This window comes from Erithacus rubecula (genome assembly GCF_903797595.1).
Source record: "Erithacus rubecula genome assembly, chromosome: 1".
Lineage (NCBI taxonomy): Eukaryota > Metazoa > Chordata > Aves > Passeriformes > Muscicapidae > Erithacus > Erithacus rubecula.
Window position 1 is genome coordinate 8,336,305 of NC_136658.1, and position 20,605 is coordinate 8,356,909.

General features: G+C 36.7%; 1 protein-coding gene across 3 annotated transcripts in view; it reads left to right on the plus strand.

Annotated features, from left to right (window-relative positions):
- ROBO1 (roundabout guidance receptor 1) overlaps positions 1 to 20,605 on the plus strand; it is a 296,268-nt gene that overhangs the window by 216,954 nt on the left and 58,709 nt on the right. For all 3 annotated transcript variants that reach the window (XM_079300688.1, XM_079300687.1, XM_079300686.1), the window contains exons 7-8: positions 17,112 to 17,236; positions 19,369 to 19,540. In XM_079300688.1, coding sequence (XP_079156814.1) covers positions 17,112 to 17,236; positions 19,369 to 19,540 — 297 coding nt within the window. The remainder of the gene's footprint in view (positions 1 to 17,111; positions 17,237 to 19,368; positions 19,541 to 20,605) is intronic.

Below are 20,605 nucleotides of genomic sequence, written 5' to 3' on the forward strand. Positions count from 1 at the left end.
GAAATGGAAACTGTAAGATATTTTAAAGCAGTCTTTACAATACTGGGATGGGGAACTGGGTATGTTTTGAATTTCAGATTTTCAAGTTCATAATCAAGTCACTTGCAATCTTTGTATTTGAAACACAGAAAGAAAAAAGTCAGTGTTACTAAGCTGCATTGTTTTAATTCAAAAAGAAAGAGTTGCAAGTTCAAGTATCTGCCAAGTTTTTCCAATTAAGTATAGTAGAGAAGCAGAGAATGATAAATCTGTTTGTGTATCTTTTAATACACTAACTCAGACCACTGGAATTCCTGTTGCTTTTTTCATTATAATAGCGTATCGTAGCACTACTGTTTCTCTGCAAGATAAAAATTCAGTGGAACTCACTGAACTAATATGTATAAAAATCCTTCACTGCCTTTATATACACAATCCAGATGTTCACTATTCAGATAATCCCTCTCTTCCTTTCCTGGCTTGCAGACAGGCAATGATGTCATCCTGATGCTTTTTTCTGGGCACTGATGGTCCTTCTGTCCTTTTCTCTGTTCAGTGGGAATTAGTCATTATGGAGTTCTGGGGAAGTGTAGGCTTAAAAGTATTTTATTTGGTAACAGGCCTCTATTTTGACACATTTACTGTAACAGGAAAGGTCTTGTCCTTAACCTGCTCTCCTTTTTCCACCAGAAACATTTGGTGTCCCTCTGTTAGGAAAGTATTGAATTCCTTTGTTGAAGCTCTCATAAAACCAAGAATTTTGAGATGTTCTGTTTTGTTCGTCACCATGATGTTTATACATCAAAATTCATACCTTATGTTCGTAAAATAACCAGCTCTCATGCTCAGTGTTGTAGAATAAAGGATAAATTTGTGAGCAGTAAGCACAGTTTTTTCAAAGGAAAAAGACTGAATTATTTCTTAAATGGTGATTTGTTCTGAAGATCACATCTTAAATCAACTGTTAATCCCATAAAATGTTACTATTAAGAAAATTTGCTTTAATGACTGGTTGCGTAGTGACATTTCTGGAAATTAGATCTTGGTAGCCTTAATCTTTCATAGTCCTATTTAAAATAACAAACAAAAGCATACTTGAAGTCCCTTTTAGCTTTATGGTGCTAATAGATATAAAATTACTAAGTATGTAGATGTTAGAAATCAAGTGAGATCTTTTTGATAATAAACTGGTATGTTTAAGGAACAAGATCATAGCCTCCATCCTGATTCATCATGATCCTAATTTTTAAGTGCTTGTATTACACAGTAGGTATTTATATTGCAGCAGCTTTGCTCTGAGGATATTGTTATGGGATAATTTGTTTCCCAGTGAGAATGGATTACCTCCTGAGCCATTTGTCTGCACTAATGTCTTCGTAGGAGGGATTGATGTGAGAAACTGTAATGTGTAGGGACAATTTGTTGCTGGTAATGAAATAAATTATGATCAAAATCCATTTATTAGCATATCCAAGAGACCAAGTTCTATGGGAGGAAAAAAATAGTCTTCTAGAAAATGCATTTTCCATTCAGGTTTTCTCACATTTTTCCTCCTTTTTCTGCCACCTTCTCTTTTTTCCTTCCTCTCCTCTTCTCTTGTTAAAACACCTATTTTGTTTTCCTAAAGGGACAGTTTTTTGACTATGCTGTATCTAGAAAAGTAGACTGATCTTGTTTCACTACTAAAATAAGATTTCTCTGACTGTGGACACACAGCTCTTTGATTTTTTGGTTGGTTCTTTGTTTTTTTATGATTTTGTGGTTTGTTTTTTTTCTGAGTGATTTAAGGAATGCAACTGACATGTCTTCTCTGCATTTTTGGTTATCATCACATAATCTATTGACTGTAGATTTTAGTAAATGTGTTTTCTGCTGTCCCAAATTGAGTTATTTTTGTTGCCTGTTTGTAAACAGAGGGTTGCATTGCCACTCCCAGCCTCACACATTACAGGCATGTTAAATTCAGCAAAGGGCCAGGAGGGGGTTTGGCATGGGTTTGAGTGGGTTAGGATTATTTGTGGAGCTTTGGTTTGGGTTTTTTGCTCTTTGGTCTCTCAGCAGCAGGCTGTGGTATTTCTAGCCAGAGAAGGAACATGAGAGCTGTCAGTGGTGACCCAAGAGGTGTGTCCATGTCAGGGAAGGGACAGTCCCCATCAGCTGTGCCTGCACAGCAGGGCTGTGGCAGGGAGGGAAACTCCAGCAGTGCTCCTCAGGGTTGGCAGCACTAAGGATTTATCTTCTTCTCTACTCATCATTTGCACTCACACAGTGGCTGACCCGGGTGCTCTCTCCTCGGAGGGTTATCTGGGGCACTAAAGGTGCTGGGGAAAGCGAGATACGCGGCTGTCGGGGAGGTTGGAGGGGACGTGGTGAACAGCAATCCTGGGTCTCTCCCACAGGACCCTTTCCTCCTGCTCAGCCCTGCCCCTGTTCTGAGCAACAGACCCTGCAGGGCTCCCTGTTTTGGGGATGCTCTTGGGAATGCTGCACAGCCACAGCGCTGCCTCTGAGCTGGGAGCCATCCCTGTCCCTGACTAGGAGCTGGCAGCTCAGATAGTTCAGCTCTCCCTCTCTCTGTGTAATAAACTGATAACTGGAGAAAATACAAGAGAGGGGAGGGAACATCAGTCCCATTTTATGTTCTTCCTGCTCGTGGCACTGGCGTTGCAGATGCTGGTTGTTGGAATCACTGTTCTCCTCTGCACAGCCCTCTAACATTGGGGATCACAAGTGTTTCCTACACACAGATGTTGTTCTCTTACTGTGACTCCAGCCATATTCATAAACCAAATCTGGAGCTCTCTATTGACGTAGTGAAGTTTGAACTCTTTCCTTTAGCTGCTTAGAAGCATTTCCATCCCCAAAACTGTCAAGTTATCTTATTGTCTCCTTGGAAAATTAAATAGTTAAGGAAATGTAATCCTGATGTTGTTTTCATATACCTAAAACTGGAGAGTTCAGCTCTCTGTTTTCATTTTGCAGCAATGTGTACTGCATCTGTAAGACATCCACAGACATTGCTAAATACATGTGGAAGCATTTAATTCAGGAGATGATTAATTATTAAATAAATACCTCAGTCAATACATAATGCCAGGAAGCAGCCCAGAGTACAATACATTATATTTTGCCAACACATTATATTTTACCAAGTAGCTGATGTACTTCAGAAAAGGAAAATTGACCCAAAAATGGCATCACTGGAACCAGTGGCCTTTTCTCTTGCTCTAGCACTAAGTAAGGTGGATGTATTTATTGTATTTATATTGTATTATATTTGATATGTGTGCAAGATGAGTTTCATGTTTTATGTAGGTTTCTATTATGTGGCTTGCTCCTCAAGAGCAGGACTGTAGAAAATATAATACTATATATTTTATTATTATGTATGTCACTGAAAACAATGTTCATAAGACACAAAATAACAAAAAATACATACTTCAGAGCTTCAGTACTAAAAGAGACTTAGTTTTGCCATTAGTGCAAATGGAAGTAGGGCACCTTCAAGAATAAGCAAATTTTCACATTTAACCATGAAAATGATCTCAAGCAAATCTAAGAACCAAAGGTTTTACATATTTACATATTTTACATATTTACATATCACACTTCCATTTGCTTTGCTCCCATCTGCACTACCTAATTTGACTTTTTTGACATCTAATTTTACAAGAAGTTTATGATTTTTGGTGAAACAAGCTGTTCTCTCTGAAACACTCAAGTTTTGGCTCCAGTGGCAGCCCTACTCTGCAGCTGGCCAGGAACCATCATAGCAGTGACAGTGAGGGGCAGCAGCTCGACTGGCTCAGTTCACTTCAGTGTCACTAAAACTGGCTGTAGGTGACTGTGGTCAGTCAGCAGCAGACTGGCAGTGAATCTTCTCAGTTCTTTTTAGCTCTCCCTGCTCAAGCAATGGCTCTGGAGGAGTGTGCAATACTTAGTACAGGGCCCTGCCTAACCTACACCTGAACCTGCTGCAGCAGTGACTGAACTGCAAAATGTAAATTTTGCCATTCAAAGGCACTAAATACATTCAGTGTTATCTGTTTGGCAGGAAAAAAGAAGAATTCCTATGGAAATTGTACCAGCCAGTTCATAATTTACAGTGGCTATCTCTGATACCAAGCCTTTTTAGATTATGCTGTCTTTAATTTTAGGGTTAACAGAGCTTGTCTTCACAGTAGATAGAGAGTGGAACTTTTGATAAGTGGCTCCTGGCTGTGATTTTGCTGTAGAGTCAACCAACAAGGAATTTTAATCTGAAAAGGTGGCACATGCTTCAGGTCTGGAATTTCCTCCTCCTTCCACCTCCTCTTTGTGCAAGGTAGCTTCAAGGCACACAGGAAAAGACTTCTATATGATAAGGCTTCTGGGAAGGGCTGAGAATACCTCCTGGAACATAAAGGAATAGGATTTGCTCTTTCATCTGTCTGATACCACATAAATGTTTCCACTGTGTCAGGCTGCTGGTGCACATTATAACTTGGCTGTAAATGTGACTGCATTAAGCATTAAAACAGCCAAGACAAAATTCAGAGTTTTATGGGATTACAGAAATGCTGTTGAGGTGTACAGCAATTATTATTCATTGTAGTGAACCTTCACAGTCTCAGGGGTGAATTTAACTACTGGAATTTTAAAACTAGGATCTGGATTTAAGTCTGAACTTGTCTTCATGTTCTCTCTTTAAATCAGTATGTCTTACTTTGAAAGAACTGATTTGATGCCATATTGTGACTTCACTCCCTTCAAAAAAGAAGGAAGAATAATGATTGTCCAAGGAACTTCAAGATTTTTTTAATTAGTAAACTTTTTGGCAGGATGAAGGAAGGAGACCATCTCCTGTGATTTCTGTAGCTTAAAGAGCCCATTTCCCCCTTAATGACTGCAGTAAACTCTGATAGCATGTCAGATTTCTATCAAGGATCTGAGGAGTTTGGCTGCCACCAATTTCTGGTGAAAGAGTAGAAATCTTAAAAGTTAATCAGCAGGAAATGAGAAAACTGTCTGAAGAAGAGATTAGAGCCCTGAAGGTTCTTGTCTTACTGATGCAAGTGATGATCACTAAGATTCCTGAAGCATTTCTAAAGTATGGATAAAAGAAGGAATCTGTAAGTATTTTAATGAATAATTGCTTCCATGGGTTTTAAGTGCTAAATGGATGTTGGGTTGTTTTGTTTTGGTTTTTTTACATAGAATCTCACAACAAAAACATAAAAACTTTTGAGATTCCTTCCTCAAGTTTGGTACTTTGAAACAAGGACTTGAGACAGATGTTTTTAAGTGTATAGAACAGGCATCCAAATAATTTGGAGAAATGTTACTACAGAAATAAGTTGAAGCTAGAGGACTTTTTGCTGCTGGAAGGGGTTTATTTACTGTACAGTTCTCAAAAATTGTGCATTTTAATCGGTGCAGAGAATTGAAGCAAGTAGGTTTGTGTAGCATACTTCTGCATTCAATTAAAAAAAAAAAAAAAACTAGCAAAGAAAATCTGAAGGCTTTTTTCTAGTGCCTGAAATTTCCTAAATCCCATATCTGTGGAAAAAGCAATTGCTTTTGTATCAGGTTTCACTGATGCAGACTTACTGTGACTGCTGTTCTAAAATTAACGTTTCAATAATTATTTCTTTGGAATAGAATTTTGCTACAAGTTGTTGAGTTTGAAGATTTTGGGGTTTATGAACAAAATTAGAGTGCAAGGAATAACGATGTAAATTAGTTGTTCATCAAATAGTACTTCTGCTATACTTCATTCTGAAATAAATATCAGCTTTATTAAATTATGCTAAGCATCTATAAAAAGGTAATACACACTTTATTTTTGTCTGGTTTGTAGCCTGTGAGTAATGCAGTGATTGCAGGACAGTCCCTTACTTTTGTTAGTTTGCTTGCATCAGTAATGTCTGAGTTGGTCGTCTTAAGACAGAGAATTTAAAAATGCTGAGTAACAGTGCATTCACACATTATTTTGATAAGCTGTTTTGAGTACCATTTGTTACTGTGAGTTGTGTCTTGTTTGAACACTAAAATACTGTGTTACTAGGTGCTGAATAACACTCAAGAACTGGTGATAAAGAATTTTGCTCTCTTTATATGTAGACTTGATTGACTTGCAGGCTCAGTATCAGAATCTTCCAGTGTAAGAAAAAAAATTCCTTGTTCAGGTTGAACTGTTATATAGAAGTTATAATTTTCTGCAGGAGGTATCTGCGTGCTTCTCTTGTCCCTATGACCACATGCTAATTCCTGAAGTTTGGGATGACTTTTTATCTTTTTGAGTATGGGATAGGACAACAAGACAGAGAACAAAAACAAAGCTGTCTGTGGGCCAGGTTGCTTGCTCTGTTCTCATAAATGTTCCATGCTCTCTAAACACAGCACTGAAGGGGATTCTGTTCTCTCTTTGTCTTTCTCTGGCCTGTGAGAGCCCACTGAGCACTTGCACCTCCTCATCTTAGCTGCTCTCTCCTGTGACACAGTTAAGGTCACACCTTGGCTCTCAGTACAGAGGAGTCACCTGAGAATTCTGGTTTTGTCCAGTTTTCCACCAGAGAAGTCTGATGGCCCTTTTCAGACAATCAGCAACTTCTGATAGCAGTGTCATCTTTTGACAGAGAATTGTATGAAAACCAGGTGAAGTGTCTCTAAATTCTTTAGTTTTATTTTATTTTTGCAGATCATCCTTATTTCCTAAATCATCTTGTTCCCATTTCTGCCTCAGTGACAGTAAAAATTCTTGGTGGATAGTCTGGCTTGCATAGAATTCTTACATGTATTTTTTGCTACTCATAATTGAATTCTGTTAATATGTCACAGGTAGCTTCCTGTTAACATTATTGAAAAGTAAGTTGGGGTAGAATGTAAATGTAGGCTTGGTTTGTGTCTATGTGGGGGGTATGGCATCCCCATGAGAAGAAATCCAGGTTTCTTTTAAAATAATATATTTCAGCTGAGAGTATTCCTCACTGAGTACTGCATGCCCAAACCAACATTTTTTAATGATCACAAGTTAGTGCACTGCAGAGATTTATTGTCCTTGCATTTTTAGTGTGTGTTGGTATCCATTGATCATGGGCCTTGGCCACTTTTCACAAATAGCTTTAACTTGTTATAAGAAGGTTGCTATGGATTTCAAGTTCTTCTTTCCAAGAAGTACTCTGTGCTGTCATAAACAGCTGGGGAAAAAAAATCCCACTCAGTTTCCTTTTCAGTTCTACTATCTTCAACTATAAGTCAAAAAATGCAGTAGGAAGCTCCTAAGAATTCTTCAAATAGTATCTATCTATCATAATCTTTTGTACTTCTACACAGTTGATTTAAAATTCATATTTTTTCACTCTTTTAAAAGGTTTTAGTATAAATATTTGTTGCCACGACTACTTAGATTGCAGCAGTGCCTAAAATTACCTCAGTTCATTTAAAACACAGGGGAAGACAACTCTTCTCTGAAAAGAGAAGCCTGGGAAACAGGACTTCACATTACTCTGGTTTTTAAATAGATGGAATTACACTCTCTATATTATGTTTGGTTTATAGTGTGGTTTAGGAGGATCCAGAGAAAGGAAGGGGGAAGGTAGACTAGGAGGGGAACTTCTGGAAAATCTTAAATGTCCTCTGTCTTCTACCCTCCATATGTCAGATTTCTCCTTGTCACCTCAAGGCAGTGACCACAGGATTTATACATATTTTAAACTGTGTACTACATGTATTAAGCTGAGAAATGCTACCTTTAAAGCTTCACTGTAAAACTTTTTTCCACATTTTTGGGGTTTTTATCCCAGAAATCTTCACTGAATTGTGCAGGAGGACAGATTATGATCTATTTCAATTTTTTTGCTAGTATCAGTTGCAAAGCAAAAAGTCTTATGGGTACCTTCCACACCCTGTTGTCTTCCCACAAATTTTTGCAGTGAGTTCCTCACACATAAAGACAAACATGCACACTTGTGTGTCCCTTTTCATCTTGATTTGTACAGGGAAAATTCTGAAAATCAGACTTCAAAATAATATAGTTACATGACTGATACACAGCTGAAACAGAGCCAGATTTTACTGTCCAGCCTCTTGAATCAGAGTTGAGGAATGAAACACCTCTCAGCTTAAACTAAATCTGAGAATGGCCATAAATCCATAAGGAGTCAATGCCATTTAATTGCTCTTGAAATGGGAATAGCACCCAAGCAGGAGGTTTGGTTAGTGCATAGATCTTGTGTTTGTCAGCAGAGGGTGGAGTTTAAACCACCAAAGAGAGAAAGAAGCTTTGAGATATTTTAATGCCAAAACAAATTGCTTGTTGCTCCCGCTGCAAAGATTGGAGAAGGCACATTCCTGCTTGCTGCAGGATGGACAATCAGTGATTTTGAATCCATGGTGCTTGAAGCTCATCTCTAAAATTGTTTCTGCTGTTGGTGCTGTTGAGCTGCCAGGCTGCATCTGTGTTCAGGGATGTTCCAAAATCTGACAACTGCCCCTCAATGCATCTCTACCAAGTGGGATGGGGAGAAAAATCAGAAAAAAAAAAAGCAAGCAAACAAATAAACAAAACCCAGAAATTTGTGGGTTGAGATAAGAAAACTTTAATAATAGAAACAAAGTAAAATATGCTAATAATACTAATGATAACAAAACCAGTAATAGTAATGAAGAGACAGAAAAAAGTAAAATCTAAGAGAAACAAGTGATGCACAGTACAATTGCTGACCAATTGCTGAAGGATAACTTCTTCCTGAACAGTGATCAGCAGCTCCCACCTGTTCATCACCAGTTTAAATACTGGGAATCATGTTCTGTAGCATACACCATCTCTTTGCACACAACACCAGGTCAGCTGTCCCAGCCATGCTCCCTCCCAGCCTCTTGTTTCCTCCTCACTTGGCAGAGCATGAGATGTCCTTGGCTTGGGATAAAGCACTGCTCAGCAACAACCAAAACATCAGAGTGTTATCAACATTATTCTCATACTCAATCCAAAACTCAGCCCTACACCAGCTACTAAGAATTAACTTTATCTCAGCTGAAACCAGGGAAACCTGACTGGTTTTCTTCTTCAGACAGAAGAGGGAATGTGAATCAATTATAAACAAATATAAATAAATACAAATTTTTAAAAACTACAGAACTCTTTGAAAGTATGCTGAGACTAATTGACACTGAGATTTTTTCCGTGTTAACTTGTCTGTCTGTGAACCTGAAATATTTTTATGGGTTTCACTAATTCTAAAGGTAGTCTTAGTATCAGAACTATTTTTCTAACTGGTAAGTCACCTATTTCTGTCTTAATTTTATCCTTCACATTGAAATTACAGAAAACAAATAATCTCTCTTTTTTTTTTTTTAAGTGCGTGTCTGACAAATCAGCAGCAACCTAAAACAGAATTTTTCCACTCATCATAAATACAATAAACCACAATCACTCCCTTGCTGGGGATTTGGAGTTGCAAGTCATCACTTTTGATTGGAGACATCAAAAATCTCGTGTAAACATTTTAGCTCAGCCCCGTGGCTGTGGCGCCAGACTGAGAGACCTTTCCTCAGTTTGTGCTGCTCTGTGTCAGCCTTGGTGCTCTGGGACCCTGCTCTGTGAAAGCATTCATGGTGAGCAAGGGTGGCCCAGGCTGCTCTCACATCAATGTGAACCTTAGCAGAAAATCCAGGAAAATGTGAATGGTGTGTATATGTATTTAGACCTCAAGAAGTGACAGCTGAAAATAGAGAGTCCAGGGAGGATGAAAAGTGATATACCCCAGTTCTTTTGTACTGTACCAGGTGTTATTTTCCTGTATTTGTCACAGGATGAAGCCAGGAGGCAGCTGAATGGCAGCATTTATATTTTTTTCGGGGCAAGAGATTCAGGCTTTTGTTTATCTCCCTGTAGAAAGTGATACTTCCCACAAATGACTGCAGAGAGATGTGCATATCAAGGATATTGAGAGTTTCAGATTGCTTTGATAAGAACAAATAGCCTACAAATCACCAGATAGGAAATGGAACATGGCACATTGTCTTAAACTATCTCCATTAATAATAGGTTTTGCAAAACACCAACATAAATATCTGGTAGTCATGTTGCAGGGTCCTCATTCAGATAGTCGAGCATAAAAACTATTAAATAAGATTTCAGAGTTTAGAAAGATTAGAAATCAAACACATTTTTGAATAGGTGACGTTGGCAGCTTTTTGCAGAGTTTTTGTATAGAATTGTTCAGGATTTCTTGTTCATTTGCTTTTTAAGGCATGAAAATTCAGAGTTTGACCAGTTTACTAAACATAATAGTCTCTTTTATTTATTCTACATGGAACTGTACCCAAATTTTCTGTGCCCATGCATTTCGGGGGTCATGAACTGTGGGTTTCTCATCCATTCATTTCATATGAAGATGACAAACAGCTGAGTTTCAGCTCCCTGACAGATAACACAGCAATTTCTGTGCTATCTCTGTTGCTTGGCTCTGCTGTTTCTCCCCTCTCACTGTCTAGTCTGTACCCAGCAATCCAAATGGGAATTCTGGCTTCTCACTCCACTGTCTACTCCAGCACATCTGCTCATGCTCCTGTCCCATCTCCCACCACTTAATTTCTACAGGCACATGCAATCTCTGATATATTTCACTTGAACTGGGATTAATGTATCACAAAATTCCTTGAAAGTTATATCCAAATTTCATTGTGACTCCTATTTTCTAGATTAGTCATATTGGCCAAGTATTTATACAGAAGATCAAGGTTGGAAATGAGCTTGATTGTTGTGTGTAATTATTGGCCTGGATATTGCAATTGTTTAATTTCTCTGGTGTAGAGTTATACTTTCTTGCTTCTTTTATAACTTCTATTAGTGTCCAAAAGGAGGTATTTAGATTTATTTTTTTTTTAATAATCAAAAGTATTCAGCTTATGTCAGTTAAATAACAAGATGTCTTCCAAGCACCTGGAAGATATTTGTAAATAGTAATAGTGAGAATAATAATTAATGAGTATTAAACATGATGAAAAAAATAGTCTTTAGTAGTTAAGTACCATCTTGGATCTCAAGATCTCAAAAGCATCTTATTAGTATACATAAATGAAAATTTCTGTAATTTTACTCCTTTTGAGATAGATAATTTCTACCAAGCTATCAAGAACGGGGTACTTGAAGCTTCCAACTTCCCTAATGGCAGACTGAGAAAGGGATGCAACATTTTAATATTTTATTCAATATATGAGGAAACCAGTGGGTTCTAGAGAAACACTAGATCAATATTGGCATTCACCTCTGTGAGGAGAGCTGCAAAATGTGTCTTTTTGAGATGTAGGCATTGCACACAGCCTGTTGAGGTCCCAAATGAGACCTCAGGGTGAGACAGACCCAGGCTCATCCCAGTGGTGCATGGAGGGAGCACAAGGGACAATGGATTGAAGCTGGAATAAGGCAGATTGAGTCTGGATATGAGAAGGCATTTCTTCACTGGCTGGACAGCCAAGCAGCAGAGTGAGCTGCCAGAGTCTGCACATTGTTACTCCTTGAAATTTTTCAGGTTATGACTGGATCAATCCCTGAGTGACCCTGTAGCTGACCCTCTTGAGCAGGAGGTTGGAATGGGGACCTCTGAGGTTTCTTCCAACCTGATTATCATGTGAACCTACAAAACTGCATCTGTCAAATGTAATAGTTGCTCCATTAACATCTGGCAACTGCACTAGACTGTAGTTTAAGTCCTAAAACTGTAAATTCCTACTCCTGTGAGTGGATTTAATGATACCAATAGTCCCAGTGAGGTTGATAGGATTGCTGGAAAGAATAAGGCATTAAAAGATCACGTCACTAGGCTGGAAACCTCTTTTCTTTTGGTTTTTGTTCAGTGACTGGACACGTCTTCCCTGAAAAACCTTGCATGTCAAGGAAATTATATGAAAGGCAAAAATATTATTCCTTTGGTAATTGTGGTTTTACATGCTAACTTCCTGTCTTTGCAAACAGGTTATTCTACCTAATTGCCATGTGAAAAGCCATGATTAACACAGGGAAAATTAATTTACTTTGTAATTGAAAGTGGTGTCAAATAAAATGTGCTATAATAGAGGAAAAACTCATTGCTTCTCAGTTTTAGTAACCTTAGACATCAATAGCCTGCAAATCTAACTAAGAATATGGTCTTTGTTGTAGATGTCCCTATTACTGTTGTTCTTTAAAACCACATGATATTCCTCTGACAGAATTGTTCAAATTTTTCTATGAAACTTCACCATTTGCCCTTTCCACAGATTTGCAACCAATGTGATGCCCTGTTTCTACAGGGATTTATTTTCATGTATCAGTATCCCCTCTGTTTTCACAGGTGGGCAAAAACATATATCTGCTTGACAGGGCTATTTTTGAGCTACAGAAAGAAATGTCCAATAAAAAGAAAAGGGGAAATTCAGCACTTAGAAGTTAATTTAATTTACAGAAATATAATTAAGCACTCAAGTAAGATTTCTTCTATCTGTTAGGTATTTTCCAGTGAGTTTGCAGCACAGGACTTGAGCAGCTCTGCATTGCTACTGAGAAGGCTGAACTTCCCTCTTCTTGGCACTACTCAACAAATAAAAAAATATAATTTAAAGTTCCTTTTTATGTGCAAGGATTGCATTTCATTAAGTCTCTTATCAGGCTGTTTCATGTACAATGGGTTGTGTTTTGTGGAGAATCATTTCTAGTTCCAGACCATGTCAGAATGTAATTGCAAGTTTAGTAAAGATCTTTTCAGTTAAAAAGCTGCAATAACTGGGAAATATAGAGTTACACACAAAGAAAAGTACCTGGGAGCTGAATCTTGGGGAAGAGCAGATTTGTCTCAGGAATTCATGTGTAGCATTTCTTGGTCACTGCTCTTAGGAATTGTGGATGTACAGATAGTCTGAACACTGATTTTCTTTTTGAGAAATGCCATTTAAAGGAGGCTTGTGCACATCCAGAATAATTCTTTAAAACTCAAATACTTGGAAAATGATAATTTCAACTTTCTCTCTTTGAAATTATTTCCTTATTAAAAAAAAAAAAAAAAGTATTTCATAAAACTCAAATCTGGTTGATCTGGGCTTGGCATATGCCCCTGCAACTTCTTGTCTTCAGCATATTCTAAAATCTGATATTCTGTCTGATTCTCCTTCTGCTTCATTTTTGTAATACACCTGGAGTATTTATTAGAACAGGAGGCCAAGATTCCTCATGCCTAATGAATTTTGACAAAGTGGATAATATTGGTTTCCTGCATGTGTTTATCAGAGCATGGTGAATTGAGGTTTCTTAGCTACTCAATACAAAAGTTGTCCATGCTGAACAAGACCTGGTTTATTCTCAACATAAAGTGATAAGACCAAACTGTAGCATGCATTTAAAAACCTGTATATATTTGGACTTTTACTGTAATTATCACCAATTAACCTTTTTTTATTAATTTTTTTTTTTTTTTTTTTTTTTTTTTTTTTTTTTTTTTTTAAATAAGTATAGGTGTATATTTTCAAAATGCTTTACTTCTGGCTTTTTATTTTAAATCTGTTCTTTCTGTCACTGATACAAGATTGGAATACTTTCTAACATGCCTTTCTTTTATAAGCAAAGTTACCTTGCCAGGATCTGAGCCATTTCAAAGTTCATTAAAATTTTGAACTATGGTTGAAGGATAATTTAATATTTGATAATTTAACACTGATCATTTCCATTGAAAAAGCTAATATTTTGCAATAAACGTTCGGTTTGGAATATTTTAATGAAATTCAGGTTTGGGAAACAAAGAAAAGGGTTAAGAATCTTTTCAAACTAGTTTTAATTGTGGTTTAATTTGCATTTACAGTTTAATGGTCAGCCTTATGACCTTGAAAGAGCAATCCTATACTGAAGAGATTTGTGTGTGGCCTAAATGCCTTAGCATATTATTAATTATTTAATAAACTTTCTTTTTTAATAGATATTAGCTTCAGAATAATATATTCCATTTATTAATGTTTGCATGCTTTAGAAAGACTATAAATGTTAATGTTCCATTTCAGCAATATTGTGGATTGATACTTACTGAACATTTTAAGTTAATTTTACCCCAGAAAGATCTTGATGCAGATGAATAATGATAATGCAGAGGGGAAAAAATATTTCACTCAAAGTACACATCAGTTCATTAGAAAGGCTTGGAGTAGAATCAGGCTGCCTGGCCAATATTTCAGTCTGTTACCCATTTTTCTCTGCCACCTACTTTCAGTATTTGATAGAGACTGCTGCTTAAAAATAAAAATATTTTAATTATTGTTCAACATTATATACCTATTTTTCATATATCAGAATATGTGTTTGCTTCCTAAGGTCTTTACCAAGGGTCCATTTTTAATTTTTTTCTTTTAATTTTGCCTTATTCTTTGCTTTGTTTTCATGTCTGTTCAATTTTATTTATTCCATGTTTTCTTTTTTTGTTTTGTTTTTGTTTTTAGTTGTGTCTGGTAAGTTGAAATTTTCTTGGCCATCTTCTAGTCATCGTGTCACTGTGATGGGAACTTCTCCTCCCCTTCCCACCCATCCCCTTCCATCTCCTCCAACCACCCAGCTCCCATCTTTTACTTGTCATTGGCAAGACACATGGAACAGAATAAATTCTGCATGAAGTTTGGGTAACTTAATGGCAAAGAGAAAGGTAATGGGTTGCAAATTTTCTCTCTGTTTTTATATGATGTATCATGTCAAATCCTAATGTATCCTTTCTTCATTGACTGCATGGGTTGAACTTCAAAGTGTGCTAAAAAAAATCATGTTTGGTTAAAAGGTTTCCAGGGTAAAAGTTGTTCTTATGGGGATTTATTGTTTTGGCATCTTTTATAGTCTCATCATTACATACCACATATATGTGACCCAAGGTGTGAAATGAAACTGATACTGAAAAAAACAGGCAGTGAAAAAGCTTCCAATACAGTTAACATAGAATGGAATTTAAAAATAGTTTCACTTAACCCTGTTTAATTCTTTTAACATTGAAGCTAATAAGATTTTCATTATTTACCTTAATGGCAATAGATTTAGAGTAATACATATATGGGCAATATATTGCATATATATTGCATATATTATGCAATAATATATGCAATATATTGTATATATTTTTGAGTAATATCCATATAAAATACGTATTTAGAGTAACACTTAGAGAAATATGTACCTATTTATATTTTATAAAGTCTGCCATGACTGCCTATAAGACTAAATCCCCCTACCTTTTTGTCTTAAGTAGTCCCTGAATGGTCATCTTGAGGTACTATAATCACAACCATCCAGCTATTTCTCCAGTGGTCAGAACCATTTTATTTTCTTTATGGTTGTACCTGTCCTCAAGTTCAGCGAAATCTGAAACCCCATAAATCCTCTGCACAAGCACAGGGTTTAGAAACCCTCAGTTCCATATTGTGTCACAGGCTAGTACAGAACCAGCCAAACCCTAAATTTAACTGTGTGCTAAATTTATTCTTGTTACTAGAATCTAGCAGCATAACAAAGGTGCTTCACCCTCATCTCCATTTTCCTCCCCATGTCTCACAAACCCCTCCCTTCCAAATAAAATGTGCTGTCATGTCAAAGTCTTCCCACATCCTCTTCCAAAGTACTGGCTGAACATTTCAGAGCTAAATGTTTTGAAGTCTGCTAATTACAGTAGGTCAATCTTGGCTTCGTTTTGCATGGTTTCTTATCTAAGGAAATGCTAGGAAAGGTAGCATTTGCATCCAAATATAGACAATAGTGTTATGCTTCAAAAATTCCTCTTGAAGCAGAAGGGGTGGAGGAAGAATATATTCTGATATGAACTCACCAGGGAGTAGACACAAGGCATGGGGAACAGATAACTGCAAGAATTGGCCCACAGGAACACTGAAAGCAATTTTTATTTTTTAATAAACAGACTTAAGTGTTATTGAGTTTATTCTTAGTAAAGCCACTATTACATGATGTTTAGAAAACACATCTTTGCATTTCATATTTTACACTGTTTTTAAAGGAAAATCCTGTGAAAGCATCAGTGTTCACAGGGGAAAAACAAAAGGAAACAAATATGAAATTCATTTGATTTCCTAAAGTCAGATACAAAACATCCCCTTTATTCTTAATCCAGAGAAGAGGAGAGCATAATTAGTTTTAGGCAGTTGATCAGAAAGAATTGAAAATTAATAAATAAATGGGCTTGGATTTAATGCACGTTTTTCAAGAAGCTAGAGTTAACAGCCTATAGAGCATGCTAGATTTTTTTTTCCATGTTAGCATCACCAAGATATATATGCTGATTTTTTTTTTTTTTTAATATGACTGACATGATTTTTTGACATTCTACTTACTACTGGATGAAGGGGTTGTTGAAGTCAGTGTAAATCAAACAATGCTGGCAGTATTTATAATGTTGGGCTGAGCAGATGTTTCAAATTTGCCTTCATTTGCATATATATTTTGTTTGAACATGCTCTTGCTTATGTAAATGAGGAAGACATTTAGCTCTGCTGTTCCTTTAAATTCATTCCTTCTCACTGTGTTTGAACTGGAGATTTTAAGTGGTTATAATTTGAATAGTATTTCTTGGGCTTTTGGCTTCACATTTTTTTGAGATCATGACTACATCAAAAGTCTCTTATATAAGCACTTAAGGGCTTTTTCTCTCCTCAGCTTTCCTAAGTCAGAGATGATGAGTTTTGTGTGTGTAAACCTTAATTTGTAGTTACAAGCAGTGTGTCTTGCAGACCTTAGCAAAGGGTGACCTCTGGACCAGTTGTCCCTCAAAGATTTCTTCATTCTGGCTTGCAGCCCTATTCCTCCTTTAAAAACCAAATTGTAGCAGATTTGTTTGTATTGGTGACTGTTGCTCTGCAAGTTGTCTCATCAAACTGGTGGGACTTATTTCCTTGTACACTGGGTCAGCACTAAAACCACATGTTGCACAGACAGAATTTTAATTGTGAGGTCTAGACACAGAAAATATGATCTGAGTGATGCTGAAGCTGTGGCTGTTAGAGACCTTAACTGAGCTGCCTCTCCTTATTAAAGAAACTTAACTGTTCTGGTTTATACCATTAAAACTCAGGAGGCAAATTGTTCTTTCCAGTCATCTGATGGCAGTGTGGTTTATTTATTATTGGTGTTTTCCTTTCAGAGCCTCCACAGTTTGTTGTGAAGCCTCGAGACCAGGTGGCTGCACTGGGCAGAACAGTGACTTTCCAGTGTGAAGCAACTGGAAACCCTCAGCCAGCCATCTTCTGGAGGAGAGAAGGGAGTCAGGTGAAACAGCCTTTCTGTCCTCTTTCCTGGCAGTTTCTTCAAGAAATGATTTCACATGAGAGAAAAGTATTGTAATTACTGTTTTAAAGATGGGGAAAGCAGGTTTAGAGCTTGGGGATGTTGGATACTTATTCTTTACTTCTAAGGCATGTGCATGCTGAGTGATGTCAGTCTTACTAGAACTGATCTATGTTTTGCTGTCTCCTGTTTTCTCCATGTAAAAATAAATCTGTGAATCAACTAGAAACATTCCATGGTTCACTACTCTGACAATCTATTTCACCTAACAGGGAGAATTTTTAAGAAATGGACAGATGACTTATGCTGAACCATGGTTGTACTCTCAAACACTCCCAGATTTTCAGAAAATTTGGCTCTGGGTTTATGGTGCAGCTGTTAGTTTGCCATGTGTTTTTGAGTTTGTGGCAAACTAAACCATTTTCTGTATGGATCTGCATCACTGCATGGGTAGGACCCTAGCTCTGGGCTGAGGAGGACAACTTTCCCACTCCATCAGTTGACTGACAGACCTTACCTGAATAGGCCACTTTTTCTCCCAAGTTCCTTATTTGAATGGGAGGGAAAATTATTTTCATCTTCTTTGTAAAAGATCTTGAAAGCCAGTGGGTGAAACACAATATAGCACAGCAAGAGAATTGCAATTTTCTTTCAGACTCATCTTTTGAAGGAGGGATGTGACACAAAGTATTCTTTATTGGAAGGAAAGAAGGAATATGGGATTCTGGTTTTCCTGTGAATGAAGGAATGAATGGTGCAAGAGTATATGATAGGGTTCTTTGTGTTACAAAACAATAGGGCAGAGAAATTGAGAACACTTGGAGATGGACTTTTTTACTCCATTTGCAATGTTTCTGTCTGAATACCTAAGTACAACTAGACTGCTAACTAAATTTAGATTATAATCTTCAGTGGTATATATTTATAGCAGTATATTACTTTCTTTCTCTCTTTCTTTCTTTCTTTCTCTCTTTCTTTCTTTCTCTCTTTCTTTCTTTCTTTCTTTCTTTCTTTCTTTCTTTCTTTCTTTCTTTCTTTCTTTCTTTCTTTCTTTCTTTCTTTCTTTCTTTCTTTCTTTCTTTCTTTCTTTCTTTCTTTCTTTCTTTCTTTCTTTCTTTCTTTCTTTCTTTCTTTCTTTCTTTCTTTCTTTCTTTCTTTCTTTCTTTCTTTCTTTCTTTCTTTCTTTCTCTCTCCCTCTTTCCCTCTTTCCCTCTTTCTCTCCCTCTTTCTTTCTTTCTTTGTCTCTTTCTCTCTTTCTTTTGCCATGTGTTAGCTAGTACAATTTTTTCACTTATTTTTTACTCTGCTGAGTGGTGAGCACTTGTGATGATTGAGAGAAATGAAAACTGTACTGGAGTATATTGTGGAGAATTTTGTGTCCCATAGCTTTTGACAATTTTTGGAAAATCAATATGTAGTTAGCCAACAAAAAGAGATAAATAAACCCTATGTGATCCTAAAGTATTCTTATTCACAAGTTGTTCATCCAGAGGGAGAAATTTCACCCCCCACTGATTTTTGGTAAATACTATGTACTTCATAGTCAGACTGTCTAAATAGGCATAGGATTCAATGTTTTAAGACTTTTAATAAAACACAAACACTCTATTCACAGAGACCTACAGAGCATCTCTTTCTTAAAAACTGCTCCATTTGTAGGAAGGCAAATGTTAAAATACAGATAAGTAAACCACCATCTGCATTTAAATGAAAGCAAACAAATGCCCTGGAGGAAGTTCTTAAAAAGAACATTAAAGCAAATTACTGAGGTTCACCACAGTTGCTTGCACCATTGCAATATCTGTACATTTCCTATTCTTCACTAGACTCTGTTACACTTCGTGCAAAGTCCAGTATTGATCCTAAAGAGTGTTAGAGCAATCCCAAAAGTCTAGCAGAATTGAACGTGCATATCTGCACCAATTTTATAATTTAAAAAATTCTACAGAAGCTATTCACATTGTGGTATAGACATGCTTAAGACATGAAGAGCAGAATGTTTTCTGTATAATATGAAAAGATGAATTTGTTTATCTATATTAAAATTATGCTTATTGATGTTTGAATTTATTTAACCTATTTTCTCCCCACTTTCTTTCCTGTACATCCTTTAGAATCTGCTTTTCTCATACCAGCCCCCTCAGTCTTCCAGCCGATTTTCAGTTTCCCAGACAGGAGACCTCACCATCACCAATGTCCAGAGATCTGATGTTGGCTACTACATCTGCCAGACTTTAAATGTTGCAGGAAGTATCATAACAAAAGCCTACTTGGAAGTTACAGATGGTAATCATAGATTCATTTGATCATTTCCAAGTTTTTTTATTTTTATTTGAAGACAGCAGTGTGGTGATGTGACACTTCTTTGAAATCTGTTTTGCATAAATGTGGATTGCATGTTTCTTTGAACATAAAAATCCTGTTTTGGCCATCTCTCAGGGGCTTAGAATTCTGGATGATGTGTAACTCTCTATTTCCATTTTGTATTTGGTAAGTATATTCAGTGCATGGATTTTTGTCAGATCTGGTAAATTTTATCTGACTCTTTTTTAGCTTCCCCCACTGGATTCAATTTACTTTCTGATTGTGTGCTGCCTTGTTCTTTATCTCTTTTATTGTGTGGCCATTGACCTGTTTTTTTCCCTGTTTCATAGTATTGTGTTTTAGCAAGGAAAAAAAGTATCAACCTGTAGGGAGATCAGTAGAATAAATAGAAAGTATACATCCCTTTTTAAGAGTAGGCAGGAAAAAATGCAAGATGAAAAAGCTAAAGGGAGCATGACTACAAGCTGTATGGCATGCTGGTGTGAGGCCAGTTTGCCAATTATCAGAAATACTCCTTATTTTAAATAGCAGAGATAAACAGGGAAAATACTAATCTTAGCATTTAAAGAGGAAGAGGATAAGAGAGAGAATTTGAGCATAGGGAAGCTGTGGTCTGTGAAGGCTTTCCATAAAATAGCCCTTCGCCCTAAAGAAAACATAGAAATAAAGTACTAGAAACATGCAGTGAACCTTTAGGATAAAAACTGTTTCTTTATCTCCCCCTGGATTGACATGGGAGGAATAAGACTACATCCCTTCTGGTTCTTCACAAATCATAAGCCACATTTCCTAATCCTCTTTTTTTTTCCATTTTTTCGCTGGGGAGAAGGCCATAGTAGGGTGAGAAATAAATTTACAACAGTTTTCTGCTAATTACTTATGTCATCTGAACTTGGAAATAATCAGTTTAAATGCATTTTCTTTACTATTGTCCCTGGATTGATCTGATGGGTAGATGTGTTTAATAATGTCTTGGGACAGTTTTTGGTACTTTATAAAAAGTGAAGGCAGAATATGCTGAAAATT